The following is a 15,099-nucleotide window of genomic DNA, read 5'->3' on the forward strand; positions in this document are numbered from 1 at the left end:
TGTGTGTGTGTGTGTGTGTGTGTGTGTGTGTGTGTGTGTGTGTGTGTGTGTGCGCGCGCACCCGGGGGGGTGAGAGACAGAGCTGACCTTTTATTAGTGTCTCACCCTTAAGGATTGTGGCGAGACGGCAATTCCATAGTGAGGAATGTTTAAGCTTTAAAGACCACTACCCTCATAAGAAGGAAGAAGGAAAAGTGGCTTCATCTAAGTTTAACATTATGTTAGTGTTGATGTAAACTGGTGGACTTCAGTTTTTATGCGTGAGGAATGAAAGCAGACGAGTCAAATTCAGATCTTAGTCAAAATAATATAGCAGAGTCTTAAGATTTCCCTCCCAGCGCATTTCATTAGGGAGCCTGGGACAAACAGCAGCCATCAAAGAGAACAAAAGAGTGGGCTTCCTTATGCCTTAAGGGGATATCCTTATTATGGCATATGCCCTAAGAGACTAGCACAAAATTGAAGAGCAGAGCTTGTGGAATCACTATAAAGTTTGGTAGCTAGTGAGGAGAAGTGGACAGGTAGCAGTTTAAACTAATCTTCATTTGAGGAAAGCAACTAGAGAACATATTAGTAGTAGCAAAGGAGGCTGGTAACTGACATAACAGAGTGTGGGGTACCTACAAACCCAGCGCCTGGGTTCCAGTAGTGCCCATGTATCAGCCACAAAGGGATAAGTGCTGAGCGGATTGTTTTATATGTGGATGATGGGAATTTAATGTGGTTTACATGGACAGGGCCAGAGAGCGATCTGGTCCTTTGCCAAGGCATTTCCATTTCCTGAGCTAGGGGAAGAAAAAAAAAGTGTAAACATCCACTTGTAAATTCCCAAGTCTATTAGCTTATCTTAAAGTAGCGCTGAAATACCACAACCTGTCACGTAGGCAATAAGCAGAGATTTGAGTGTGTGAAATTACAAGTTCCTAATTATATCTTCATCAGTGCTTATACTCAGTTCTTCAGTTCTCCACTGGTTCTCCAAGTCACAAATCAGTTGGTCATTGATGACTTTGATGATTATTTCTTTAAACCTTACCTTATCTGGGTCTCATCTTAATTATCAGGCTGTGTTAGAAATATATGGAATATAAAGACGTTCACTTTCTTAGGTACACCTGTTCAACTGCTAATGAAAATATTTATTCAGCCAATCAAAGCATTCTGGCATTGAGGCATATATGCTTATAGTCACAGTAATCTGCTCAAGCTCAAACCAAGCATCAGAATGAGATTTAGAATGTGGATTTTGAGGCTCAAATCTAGCCTTTGTAATTTTTAGCAGACTTGTTTAAGAGGTAGGAGTCCCAAACTTTCTGAGAAGTAAGTGGAGGATAATGGCACTAATTACCCCATCACTGTTTAAAGCCTCACAGAGAATAGACTTGTCAGCAAAGTTAACGCCTCCCGTTTTCTAGTCGCATGGCTTTCCTTGGCAACTCGGGCTAAATATACACATTTTGCACAATTACAGGTGTATAGGAGCTGAAATAAGGCTGACAAAAGAAAAGTCTTACATTTGACCCACATAATCCCTAAAGCGAGGCTGTTAACTGAAAGCTCTGAATCATGAAATTAATTAAGGCGGGATAAAAACACTGTCAAGCACTACTGAATAATGGAGAAACAAGGCGCTGTATGGAAAAAGGGGGAGCAGTAAGCAAGCGCTGTCAACTAAAACAAAGCCTGTGGTGCTGCTAATACAGCTTTTTACAAAAGGTAGAAAGCTAAAGGTACATGAAGTTCCCTCTCTCTTTGCTTATGTAATAAAGATAAGCAACCAGTGAATATGGTTTTACAATACATGGTAAACGTCTCACCTCATAGGACCTCATGCAACGCATCGACGCGGGAAGTGTTGAGTTGCTGTCATCCATCACTTGCAGCAGCTCCTCACACACCTTTAGTGGCAGCACCACAGGATGTCCTATGACACTGACCTCCCAACTAGTTACAGTGCTGAAAACACAGAGAGAAGCAATGATTTATTGTGACCGCCTTAGCATTTTACAACCAAAATGAAGTCCAGAAAAGCTACCGTAAATCTCAAGTTGAAGTGGTCGTCCTGCCATTTTAATTGACTAGTTTTAAACTGTAAACTGATAACCACATATACAAACACATGGATTTATAACCTGTGTGAGAGCGTGTCGCTATACGTGTCTGTGAGGCTGATGAAGTGTGTGTTCAAGACAAGGACAAAAAGAAAGGGGAAGGGCTGAAGAGAGAAGAGGAAGAGTGATTGAGAGAACCAAGATTGATGGTCTGTCAGCGTGAGGTGCTGATCCAGTTTGTTTGGGTGACATTTAGCCGTCTGTGCAGTTTTTGAAAGGGTAAAGTCTCCTCAAAGTTTTGGCAGTTGTACTTAAGATGAAAGACAGTCCAAAAAAAAAAAAAAAAAGGCAACTGTGGCTGTACTGAACCCCAACCAGCCAACATCATAACGCTTTGTAGGAGTTGATTAGACATTATGAACAAGTTGTGCATGTGTGTTTTTCATTAGACTCACTTTCCACATCTATTAGACCTCCTGTTTCTCTATTGTACCGGGACAGTGATGGTGCCTGCGACTTTCACTCAATTTATAATCAAATAACTGCCATTAGTGACAAGCCTAATCCACTTAGGCACTGGCTCACTGATTCTCTAGCCAATTATTGGCAGTTTTAACAACGCGTACTGCAACCACTGGCTGCACTCAACTGTAACCAGCTGTATCCTGAATAAGAGGGCCGTCATCCCGGGACTTCAGCTCCCCAGGCATAACATTTAATTTAAAAATGTCAGAGATGAGTGATGAAGGGTGAATGGTAAATTATGTGGGGGGGATGGAAGTGTGAGTCACACCGGCATTTAGCTTCGCTAAACTTCAAAAATTCAAATGGCAGAAATGAGTAAAATTCTAAAAAGCAGCCCACCAACGTGAAGCTTATTCTCTAAGAAGACGTGGAGTTCACGGCAGGATTAAACACAGAACAATTGAAAAAGGAAAAAAGAAAAATAAAGACAGACCCAAACTGGCTGGGCTGATGTTGCCCAATAGGTGACTGCAGTCAAAAATAAAGCATGTTTAAAACTGTTCAGATACAGTTTCACTATGATAAATAGTAGTTTCACAACCAGAGGGTTGTGACATGTTTACTTTAAGAACAAAATATCTTGTTTAGCCTATTTCTTGGCAAGTTTGCCACAACAAAAAAGATCCTTTTTAAAATAATCTTTATTTGTGATGGGTTCCTGTAATATCTGGTATCTGCTGAAGCCTTGTTACATAAACAACATGTCAATAAAAAAGGAGTACGTGTGTGACACAATGAAACGACTGGTGAAGCCTTGTCACTTTTGTTACCTTATTTTTTGTAATTAATATGGTGCACAAGCCACTTAATAAGCATAAAAATGAGAAACTGATGGATCAGCAGTAACTGTCGAGGTTTCTTTGGCGCTATATAAATAAAACTGAATTGAATTGAAAATCGCCATGTCCTCAAATGGCCACTTGAGGCATCTGCCAAAAGTGAGTAAAAACTGTGAGTAATAACTATTTCCCCATCTGTGACAACTCTAAGCGAGGTAAACTGTCGTATTAATTACAGTTTCACTTGTGTTATATCCTAAATGTACAGAGTTTAGTGACATTAAGTGAAAAATGGCGGCAAATTTGCCGTGCTCACCACGCTAACATAGCTAAGCAGTATGATGGTCCCTGCCTGAATCTGTAAAAACATACGTGACTTACAACTCCACATTTTTGGGTGTCTCAGAATGTAGGAATTCAACTCTTAGCTGATGTACCTACTGGTCTAGGAACCAGGATGAAGCCTCTCTAGCTCACAACTCTTTCTCTCGGATATGGACTTCCTGTCGGCATGTGTATGCTTACTGATATCACTGAAGAAACTTGCTTTCTTGTTTACTCCCCTCTTCTACCCTTTTCTCGGGATATGGTTAAGTTTTGCTTCAAAGAAACAAAGACAGCAGCAGTCAAAATGGAGGCTTCAAAATGGAAGTCTATAAACCACTGAGTGATGTCACAGTGGCAGTGTTGATCTTTTATTTACAGTCTATGATTACTACCTATAATTAGGTCTTAAAGTTAAGCGCCATTTTAAGACTGTGAGTGAGTAAATATAAATTGTGCTGACAAAGCGTGAGCTCTCCAACATGACTGCAATGTTATGAAAGGGTGTATTTTTAACTGAAACCGTGATCTTTTCCTAAAACAAAACAATCAGGACGTTGTCTAGACTTAACCACACCACTCTTCTTGTGAAAGGTTAGCTGTGTTTGTGCCTCAGCCTCCAACACTTGCTTTGTTTTTTTTTGTTTTGTTTTTTAAATAAAGTGAATCACTAATATTTCTATTGAGGAGTGCTTACATGGGCTGTTTGAGAGAGTGTCATTTATTTGTAGGAGTTATTGGGTTAACTCGAGGTGGACAAAGTACAGCACAATAAAGAAAGGAGCAGATTGTTTTGAAAGTATGTCCTAGTCTCTCACTTCCCCTGAAGATGCATTCATAGCTTGTGTAAGAGGAATCAACTCTCTGTACCCATGCATCACTCAGCTTAACAGTACATTACAGTATTCCTCTTAACTCTTACTACTATGGCTGAGAAGACCAGCCTTATTTCTCCTTTGGGTTAGTGTTGTCTCTAATTATCGTTTCTCCATCATAACTTGTCAAAACGGATGAAACAACAAAACCTGTTCTGTTCTGCTTTCACTCTTCCCCGGCAGCGGGAATGAAAAAGGGAAGAAAGAGGAGGGTGGGGGGGAAAAAAACTGCTGAGCTCTGATTCTGTTGAAAATAATGAGGGTGGAAGGCTCTTCCAGTGGGGTGCTGCTGTACTGAGCATGGAGAACCACATGCAGCACATCCACCTACACTTCTCTAATGCATCACAGCAAGGCACACAGAGCCTCAATACAGTCAAAACAACATAACAACCCCTTATGCGTGCAACAAACATGCTGCTGACAACTTTGAGGCAGCTTTGATGGGAAGCTCATTCGCAGGATAACAGACAATTATATCTGAGCAGGGACCCTTAGAGCAACGTGTTCTATTAACACCTCGAGTCTGTTCACCAACAAAGTAGGCTTTCATCCCTCACAGTGAGCCAAGAGAGATGGTGATTGAGAAGGTGCGCAAGAGAGATGAAAGGATAAGATTAGGAGGAGGAAAACAAAGATTGAAGGGGAAAGGGGGGGGGGGATATGTTAAGTGTCCTCTCTTACTCTCTCTGCTGGATGCCCGTGTCAGAGCAGGCTATGTAGAGGAGTTTCAGGGCTCTCGTAGCTCTGGGTGATGGACTGTGAAGAGCAGGGGAGCCGTTGGAGCTCTCAGTCCCGACACGTGTCTCCGGGACTGATGCTATGATGGAGTCGCTGTTCAAGAGCCAGAGCTGCAGGAGGAGCGGACAGGTCACTTAACACTTGAGACATATGGGTATATGTGATATGTGGGTGAGGAGTCACACATCACAAAGCAGAGAGATGATATACATTCATTAGTTTGATTTTCAGAAATAAAATGGTCTATTCTGGTACAGCTGATTTAACATGAAAGATGAAAATATTTCTTTATTCTGTAGGATAACACAGGTTTAAGTTCTATTCTCTAAGTTCAGTGTAAATCAAGGGTTACTACTGCAATATGATTCCTCATACTGATGTGTAATAATGGGAGAACAGAGGTGGAAACGTTGATTTTTCCAATCATTTTTTTCTCATTTGGAATATGCTCCTTTTCAGCCCAGTTTCACACAAGATTAATTATACTGTTACTGCCATCCCGAGTTTTACTGATGAGTTTTAATGTGCTGCTGTTTAATATCTGCCAAGAACACAACCAGAACACTGGAATAGTTTTTGGACATTTTTACTGTGAAAATGTTTCAACTCAAACATCAGGTAAAACTGAGAAAACAAAAACACAATTTTATGAATAAACCTGTTCACATGTCAGATACACATTTTCCACTGACATGATGCCTGATCTGGAACCAGCTGCACTCATTTCCACCAAACAAGACTTGGTGTCATAGAACTATTAGAAGCTATGACAAGAAATTTACTAGCATAAGGAGTCTGTCCGCCACGATTTTCTTACAATGGATTAGGAACAAAATGATAGCACAACAGATATTATTCCAAAAACTAGAAGAATATTACAAAGACAGAACAGTGCATTGTTGGAGAAGAGCAAAATGCATCCTTGGGCAAGACAATAAACTGATTATAGCACCTTACTACTCAACTTGAGTATTCTGTGTTTTCTACTATAATCCTCATTCACAAAAATAAATAAATAAATAACCCCAAAAACCTTATATAACCAAGCATTTTTATCTAAAATTTACTCACTCACTCTGTTGGACGCACCGGGGGAATGCTACACACGACACAATCACAGTCAATCTTTTTCCGTTTCTTAAATAATAGAGTACTTGATTTGTATTTAGAAGTCATTTATTTTTCTGATTATGCTGGGTGGTTCTTACCAACAGGAAGGCTTTTCCATCGGGAGTCTGGACAGAGAAGTGGTAGGTGCTCAATGAGTTTGACAGCTCCAGCAACCTAACAGCTACCGTCCTCTCCACAAACAGAGATCTGTCCAAGAGAGACACGATGTTCATTCACTTTACATATTCTGTCCTGAAAAGGCATTCGATCGTGGTTGAGCACTCGCAGTAAAACAGATTGGAGCAAACACTATCTTAGGAGAAGATGATCCTGTCTGATCAAAGTTTACAAAAACAAACAAAAAAACAAAAATAAAATATGTCTGGTAAAAGTTGGTTTTTATGAGGCGGTTAATCAAATGATGAGACCGTAGACGAGAAACGCTTATGTGCAGATTTTTGAATTATTCAGACTGGTGCAGTGGGAGATGTGGTTATTAAAGTGTTTAATTCAGACCTAGACTGCAATCATTTTTGAAGAAGCCTGAACACAGTGCTGATATGCCTCATTCACCCCCAAGATCCAGTAAAATCCAATCAGCGGTGTGTCAGATACTTGAGAAAAACATACAAATGGACCTGAACTGATTTATAGTCATCGTACTGATTTTATTGTGAAGGGCTAAAAATATCCAACAGCAGTCATAATGATGAAACTATAGAGAAAGTAAAGCCTGACTAGAGCTTGTGTGACTCGACCCCCCCACCAAATAACCTGAAATGGAAAAAAAAAAAAAGGGATTATTTTCTATAAAATAGTGTAATTTAAAAGCAACAGATGCCTTCTCGTCATCTGTGGAATATGAGGTTCCATTTGTGCCAAGAATTCACATCCACACTGCACTGCAAACATTTTTCATGCTTTAAACACTAGTTCAGTTTTATACAGCATGGGACAATAACAAAGACAGTGCCTTCAGGATGGCAATTGCAATAACGGAGCCAAACAACGCACCGACACAAGATTCACAACAACGTGGATAAAATGAAAGGAAGCTCAGAAGTAAAGTTGCACTGGCATCAACAAATGTTCTGTCACGTGTTCAGTCGACATGTGCATGCGAACAGAATCTTTGGCACCGACAGTCCCTCGTATGGATTTGAAAGGATAAAAAAAATAAATAAATAAATAAAAACCTGCCTGTTCAGTGAAGCTTCTGGCTTTCTGTCTCCCACAGCAGGCTCCACCACCACCTGTGTGACGTACAGCTTCAGCGTTTCTGGAAGACACCACACGGGAGAGGGCTCGCACATGCTTGTTGAAATGCTGTTTATTTATAAAAACTTGCAACAATCGTCCCCTACCTGGTGCGACGGCCTCTCCGAGCACCGACGAACAGCTTGCACAGGAGATGAGGGCCAGTCTGCGGCAAGGTTTCTGTGCACACCATAGATAGAGACATCCAGAAATGGATCACCACAAAGCAGCCACCTATAACTCAGCAGTTTTAAAATTTAGTAGCTGCTATAGCTAGGTTGGAAGCCAGAAAAGGATGTGACACAGAGAGAGAATTACAGCAGCCAGATTGTTTTTCCTGCACTTTGTCTCTCAGCTTTAGTCATGCAGTTGTGCCTGTGTTGAGCGGGTTGTGTGGAGAATGACTAATGGACGAAGAGGGGGATCAATCTTCATCTGCACAGTCTGATTTTGCTTGGTCTAAGAAGAGAGTGTCTGGATGGATAGATGAATGGATGGAAAATCTACTGAAATCTTTTTGTACTAATTGCATAAACAGGAGCCATTTCTGTTGCACGTCCCTCACCTTTGGATCTTGGCTGTCCTCTGTGCCAACAGGACTCACTTCCTCAGTCAGAGTCTGCTCACAGCTGCCATCTCGGGCTAACAGCACAAAGGAATCGCCCATTAAACAATCTTCTGCTCGGGGTAACAGTTTCTTGTTAGCAAACGGGTCTGGGTGACAACACCAGTCATCCACAATGGCGTTCCAGTTACCATTAGGGAGAGGAAGAACTCGCTTAAACACTCTGAAAAAGAGGAAAAATAATAAGAAAAAAAGCAATTACAGTGTTTATTGTTCAGCGATATTTAAACATGGTGCTAATTGGTTCTTGTCGCAGTGAGAGGTGTTATCTCTCAATAAGCACAGAGATCCCAGAGAGCTGGCGAAAAATCTAAATACAGAAGAGTATAATTAGCTAAAAAAAAAAAAAAAAAAAAGATGATAGGTCATCCAACTACATTTTTTTTCCAGGAGTTTCTTAAATGTAGTCAATATCCTTCCTCAGAGCACAGGCACTTCCTGGTTGTAGCAGCATCTTCCAGTGGCAGCTCAAGGAATATGACAAAGACCTGAAAGAGCTGACCCAGGTTCCAAAGTCTCCAGATCCCACAGGGTGGCAAGAGGACAAGCTTGAGCCATGGAAATGGCTCAAAAGGAGGAAATATTTGGCCTTTAGTTGTAAAAAACTGGAACTACACCGGTTACTAACCATCAAACACTGGCTTTGTACTCTGCATATTATAATATTAATGTTGGTTTGGCCATATTTGGAAAGGGTGGCATGCCAACTTAGCAGCTAAAGCATGCTAAACTGTAGGGGTTTAATGCACAAATAAATAACGGCTAATTAGTAACAGACAAAAAAAACAACAACATAAAAACACAATTTCACAAACCAAATTTAAGCCCAAACTTCTTGGGACAGCAAGTCATAATATTAGTCACATAATTCCAGCACAATGGTCCAAAAGGCACAAACATCACAAGCACAGCAGAAAGATGCAGTTGAGTGACTCGAATTATGTGATGTGTAGCCTCGCGGAGAGCAATGTGCTCCACCTGTCACAGTAACCAGATGGCTTCATTTTGTAACTACAGAGTTTTCCAACTGGGGTAAATAAATGACAATGATTGTAAGCAACATTTACAGTAAATTGAGCACACATTACAGCTCATTGGATGAGTGGGGTTTACCTCGCCCTTTTCCTTTTTCCACTGTCCACTAACTTGTAAATTGCTGTTGGGTGCTGGAGTGGCAGGACCCAGAACTTTTGTTTTTCTGTTTGTTTGTTTTTTTTTAAATAAATAAAAACACCTGGCAACTGCAACTGGAAAAAGACTGAAGCCAGCAGAGACGCTATGCACCTTAAACACCTAAAGCTACAAGATACTACTCTTTATTTTATTCCAGCCCTGTTTTATTACACAGAAGTCTTTTATGTGGCAAGTCCAGCCATTAATACCTGAGAGCAGACATATAAAATAGAACATTTTGTTACAAAGCACAATGAGCCATAATGCTGTGGAAATTATAACTTTTCATTTTGCACTGAGTTCTTCCCCTGATGTTTCAACCTTTGCTGACATCTTGTTGCAAAAAAAGAGAAAAAAGTATATATATGTTTTTGCCAACTTTTAGTGAGTTACAGCTGAGAAACATAGCCTGAGGGCAAGGGTCTCCATAATGCAGCTATTGCAATTTTCAGCATGTCACATTGCTGACCAGAGAAAGCTACAAGGCAATAAGAACAATACCGCTGTCCAGTCGAACCACCTCAAGGTAAGAAACACAATTGTGTTTTTAATGGCTAGCACAGACCTTTACGTCACACAGACTCTATAACTCTAACCCAGTCAAGCTGTCAGCTGTGCTCTCCGCAGAGGCTCCCATCCATCAATTTTTCCCCTCTCTCTCTCTCCGACTATCACTCCTACAGCTGGGTCACGCCATCAATAAAGAATCACTCCTCTTCCTACACAGGAGGGAGTAAATAAAAACCCATTTCCACCAGTGCCCTTCCTCGTCCCGTCTTCTCCTCACCTGTCCTCAAGCAGCCTTGTCATGCAGCCTTGGCAGTAGAAACAATAAGCCTTTTTTGCCCGGAGCATCTTCATCATGCTGGCAGAAGAATCTGTGGGAAGTGGGTGGGGAACGAAAGGCAAAAAACAAACAAACAAATGAGGCAGATTTGGTGAGAGGGTGGTAACCTTCTACGACTTGGCACAAAAATCGATGAAACACTGGGTGGTGAAGGTGGCTGGATAGAGAGCGGGTGATCAATCTGAGTTTGATTGGACTGTCACTGATGGGGCTTGGCTGTAAATTTCTGTTACAATGGCAAAAACAAACAGAACGCCAAAAGATGGGAGTTTGGGGATATTATGCAACGGCTTTGGGGTTTGCTTTAGATGAGTCCGTTCAAACCACTTAAAGGGAGCTTTCCTGGGCTGATGATTAGCTGCCTGTGCGCTGCTAAGGATCCTGAGAGGAAAATTTACACCTTCACTCTCTCAGATGACCAAGTGACTCAGCCCAATTAAATCAGAATAGACAGCAAGGCTCTAAATAGCTACCAAAAGACTTTGTTCTTGTCTTGGCACGTAGGAGCGCAGCTACTCAGAGGGAGGTCTCCCTGGGCATTACCTTCATCCGTGCTTCGTTCCACGCTGATGCGCAGTCTGAAATGAAGCTCTTCTCCACACGATTCTCCCGCAGGTGTCGGAATGCAGGATCCCTGCTCGAAGGTGACTCCTGCTGGCAGAGTCAGGTACAGCACCCCTCTGGGAGTGCGGATGTGGAGGGATGAATCTCCACTTGTTATGGCCACATCTGCAGGCGTCTGGGCCACATCTTTCCTGAAGAGCAGATGGTTTGTAAGTGTAAATAAACACAAACTGTTTGGACTCCTGTAGAGGTTTTAAGGTAAAGACCCTACAATAACAGACAGACAACAACATCAAACAACCTCCTTTGAGAAAGCACGTGGTGACAGTGGGAAGGAAAAACTCCTTTTTACCAAGAAACCTTTGAGAGAACCGGACTCAGGGAAAGGCAGCCATCTGCTGTGACCAATCACATCTATAGCCCATATTACCATAATTAGTTAGCGACTTTGAAAAATTCATTTTCCAAGTAAAAATGATAAATATTTGGGATTTCGGGCTGTTGATAATATAACAGGCTTTCTTCACTTATTCTGACATTTTTAAAAGTCAAAGTAATCAAAACAATACTTTCATTAAGTCATGTACTATAATACATTTTCCTTGTATTTATGGTCACTGCATTCTGGTGATCTTTCTTCAGGAGGGAGGCCAAATCATCTTTTGGAGCACCATTTGTCTTTTTTTTGAATGAAAGAAAAACTCCAAAGGCTGACTCCTTTTGTACTTTCTGTTCTTGTCACATAATGTGTACATAAAACAACCCATAAACTTCACACAATCCAGCATAAATTAATCTTTTTCCCTTGTTCAAAACATATGGACTCAGAATTAGCCTCATTCAGTGAGAAATGAGTGAGCCTTTGTTGCACAACAGAAATCAGGTACGTTAAATGATGAGAACTATATATGAAGTGGCACAGTTAGGAACTATTACTATGAACACTACTGCAGTAATAAACACTAATAAAAACAGTTCAAAGTCAAAAGCCTGAGCATTTCCTGAGTCACATGGATATACAACCATTTTATGGACTTTTTTTCTTTAGAGGCAAACACTGGACACTGGAGAGAGGGTAGCTCTGCTGTTACTGATCACAGGTCTGTACAGTGCTACATAATGTAGTTATATGTAAAACCACACAATTGAACAGCCTGTCAACCATTATTTGAATACTATGAAAGACAGCAAAGGAATAGGGCTCTTGTTGCTAAATTTCAAATCTCATTAGCCCCATCTAGTGGCTTTTGTAGTATATACTCAGGTATATACCACCTCAAGGTAAGAAACACCACTTCTTAATACTCGCCTCTTTTCACTGGCCATAGTATGACAGTTGGTTTTAATTTTTAATTATTTTATTGTAATTGTGTGTTTTTTAGTTTGCTTTTTCTGTGTTTTAAGCAGCATATAATTTTATTGTTTGATTTATGAATAATAATAATAATAATAATAATAATAATAATAATAATAATAATATTCATTTATTTTTTAAAAATTTCTATTCTGTGTGTATAACACCGGTGGTGGAATTTGACGCTATCACTGATTAAATATAATATATTAAAACTTCAGTGTATTTGTGCTTTAAGTATTTCTATATTACACTGTCATCTATTTGTACTCCACAGTAACTTTAAATGTTATACTTGTTACCCTGAATCACTAATCTGAAAGCTTTAGTATATACATATGGCAGCACAGTGGTACACTGTTGCCTCACAGGATCGAACCTCCTGGTTGGCTGGGGCATCTGTGTACAGGTTGCATGTTATCTCACTCCCTATGTTGGCTCTATCAAGGCACTCTGGCTTTTTCCATTAGTCCAAAAACATGCTACTTAGGTTAACTGTCTGCTACACCCTGGACACTCCTGTCCAGGTGTACCCTGCCTCTCGTGCTAGGACTGCTCAGACGGACTCCAGTGTCTGTACAACTCTAGGCCAGACAAACAGCTAAGAGAATGGAAGAAATGATAATGGATTATTCTAGATAACACTACCCAACATTATATAGGCAATTAAACTCATTCAGCCCATCTAACTAAAACATTAATGGATGGATGGATTATGATTCAATAATACATAAAATTTTTAAAAAAGTCTATTATCCATTGTGAATGCTTCCACTTAAGTAATTTAACTATATTTTGATACTAAAATGTTTGCAGTTTTACTTAAATAAGATTATGAATTAGAGAACTATAGAAAACTGCAATAGAGTACCTTCTATAGAATAGAGTACCTTCTATAGAAGGTACTCTATTGCAATGTAACTGTAATGTAACACACGGATTTGTTACAGCACTTTTTCAGTTTCACTGGTTATTCAAAGTGTTAGACTTCAAGCCACATTTGTAACCACGCATTCATAGGGTTTTAGTCTAGACAACAACAATAAAGTTAATTCATTTTCAAAACACTATCTTACACGGGTGAGTTACTTTAAGCACTTACTTTAAAACGGCGTTTCACAGTACAATTTGCTACTTTCTACGATCATTTCTTTTAAAGTTCTTGTTCTTTGTATTAATTTCAAATTCAAACATTAGTAAACGTTAGCGTATCTCGCTGAAACACTGAATTACATTTAGCCTGCCTGCTCTCGGTGCTATGGTGAAGCTGTAGCATCACCTAAGTTAGCTAATGTTAGCTAGGCTTGCTTGTACTTGCCAAAGAAACATGCATTTCTGACTACTTGGTACTTACGATATCTGCTACATACTTACCCCACAATAAGCAGTCCACTCTGAAGCCTTCTCCTCAGCTCCAAGAAGACTCCAACTCCATGTGTCTTGGCTGGCACCTCGTTTGCCATTCGCTTTGTTTAGGAGGAATCCAGAAGAGATGACACGCTTATCAAAACACGAGCGTGGCTGGGTGACGCTAATCAGAAACACAGAATCCAAAGCAGAGTAAACACAAAACCCTATCTGCCTGATGTACCAAACTGAATGTACAGGGTTTTATGTTTGTCCGCGGCGTGACGGCACCACGAGTACGTAAGACCAAGAGCAATAGAGTGACAAGGCAGGAACAACATCCTGTAAAGATTTCAAAATAAAGGTTAAGCGTTTTTAAAACACCACGCCCATAATGAACACCTTTTTTCGTGTAGTCTTTGGGTTTTAGGGTAAATTATCAGCTGTATGATTAGGAGATGATGTTTAAAGATTCTGTCTAATTCTTTTTATTTTTCGGCAGCCACAGTAGATCATCTGCCTCCATCTCACCCTAGTCCTCTCACTACATTCATGAACCTCCTCTGAGGTCTTCCCCTTTCTTCCTGCCTAGACGTTCCATCTTCAGCAGCCTTTGCGCAGTATACTTACTATGTATGTTTCTGTTCTGCGTCCTGTTCTGTTTGTATATATGCTTTTATTCTGCTGCTGTTACAACCAAATTTCCCCTTGTGGGACAATTAAAGGATTATTCTATTCTATTCTATTCTATTCTATTCTATTCTATTCTATTCTATTCTATTCTATTACCCCAAACTGTACTCATTTCTAATCTTGTCCATCCTGGTCACTCTCCCAAGGAAAATCCTAGTATTTTCAGCTTTAGTGCCTCCAGCTCTGTCACAAATCACCTCTGACACTCACCTGAACCCACTCTACCCTGCCTGTACTCTTCTTCATCAAACTTTGTATTTCATTTTATTGAAATGAAACTTTTATTATTTCTATTTTTATTTATTTTACATTTCTTATCTTTCTATTCACACAACACTGCCACTGCCCAATTCATTGTATCAATATGAATTAATGAGCAAAATCTAAATTTGGAGACGTGGTATAGTGTGAATTATGAATATTTTCCCTCCATTTTTAAACTTGCACTAGTGGAAATGTTTGTGTACAGTTATTAGAGGGAGAAAATGTGCTCTAAGGAGCTGTTTGGAAGTCAACGTAAATTGTGTGTACTCTACATGCACAAATGCCATATACTTTGTTCAAATGATACAATACTAAGCTTTTAATTTGAAAACAAAGCTTGCATACTTCCTGGATTTTTCGTCGTGACGGCTGGTGACTCCACAGAGCCGAGAGGCGGAAGATGTCCATGCGGAAGACCAGTTGGACGCCCTGGGTTGGACGTACAGCTAATCTGCAGTGCAGTCTGGGAACTGTCAGTCGTTTAGCTTTGTATCTGTGGCTCTGGGAGCTCACCGATGCGCTCGCCGCTGTTATATTCACACAGCAACCCTAAGAGAAAAAAAAGAATAT

At 40.2% G+C, this 15,099-nt stretch overlaps 1 protein-coding gene across 2 annotated transcripts in view; it reads right to left on the minus strand.

Moving 5' to 3' along the window:
- Positions 1 to 14,988, minus strand: part of ube3d (ubiquitin protein ligase E3D) — a 21,994-nt gene extending 7,006 nt beyond the window's left edge. The window contains exons 1-10 of one of the 2 annotated variants that reach the window (XM_042221855.1): positions 14,875 to 14,988; positions 13,600 to 13,756; positions 10,851 to 11,062; positions 10,248 to 10,338; positions 8,228 to 8,450; positions 7,770 to 7,842; positions 7,606 to 7,684; positions 6,504 to 6,612; positions 5,239 to 5,405; positions 1,818 to 1,956 (exon numbers count right to left, since the gene is read on the minus strand). In XM_042221855.1, coding sequence (XP_042077789.1) covers positions 1,818 to 1,956; positions 5,239 to 5,405; positions 6,504 to 6,612; positions 7,606 to 7,684; positions 7,770 to 7,842; positions 8,228 to 8,450; positions 10,248 to 10,338; positions 10,851 to 11,062; positions 13,600 to 13,688 — 1,182 coding nt within the window. In that variant the 5' untranslated portion in view covers positions 13,689 to 13,756; positions 14,875 to 14,988. Of the gene's footprint in view, positions 1 to 1,817; positions 1,957 to 5,238; positions 5,406 to 6,503; positions 6,613 to 7,605; positions 7,685 to 7,769; positions 7,843 to 8,227; positions 8,451 to 10,247; positions 10,339 to 10,850; positions 11,063 to 13,599; positions 13,904 to 14,874 lie in introns of those variants that run through there. The other variant, XM_014334206.2, reaches the window with a different exon arrangement.
- Between the last annotated feature and the right edge of the window lie 111 nt (positions 14,989 to 15,099).

This window comes from Haplochromis burtoni, unplaced genomic scaffold, assembly GCF_018398535.1.
Source record: "Haplochromis burtoni strain Fernald_Lab_line unplaced genomic scaffold, NCSU_Asbu1 Contig_76, whole genome shotgun sequence".
NCBI classification, from domain to species: Eukaryota; Metazoa; Chordata; class Actinopteri; order Cichliformes; family Cichlidae; genus Haplochromis; species Haplochromis burtoni.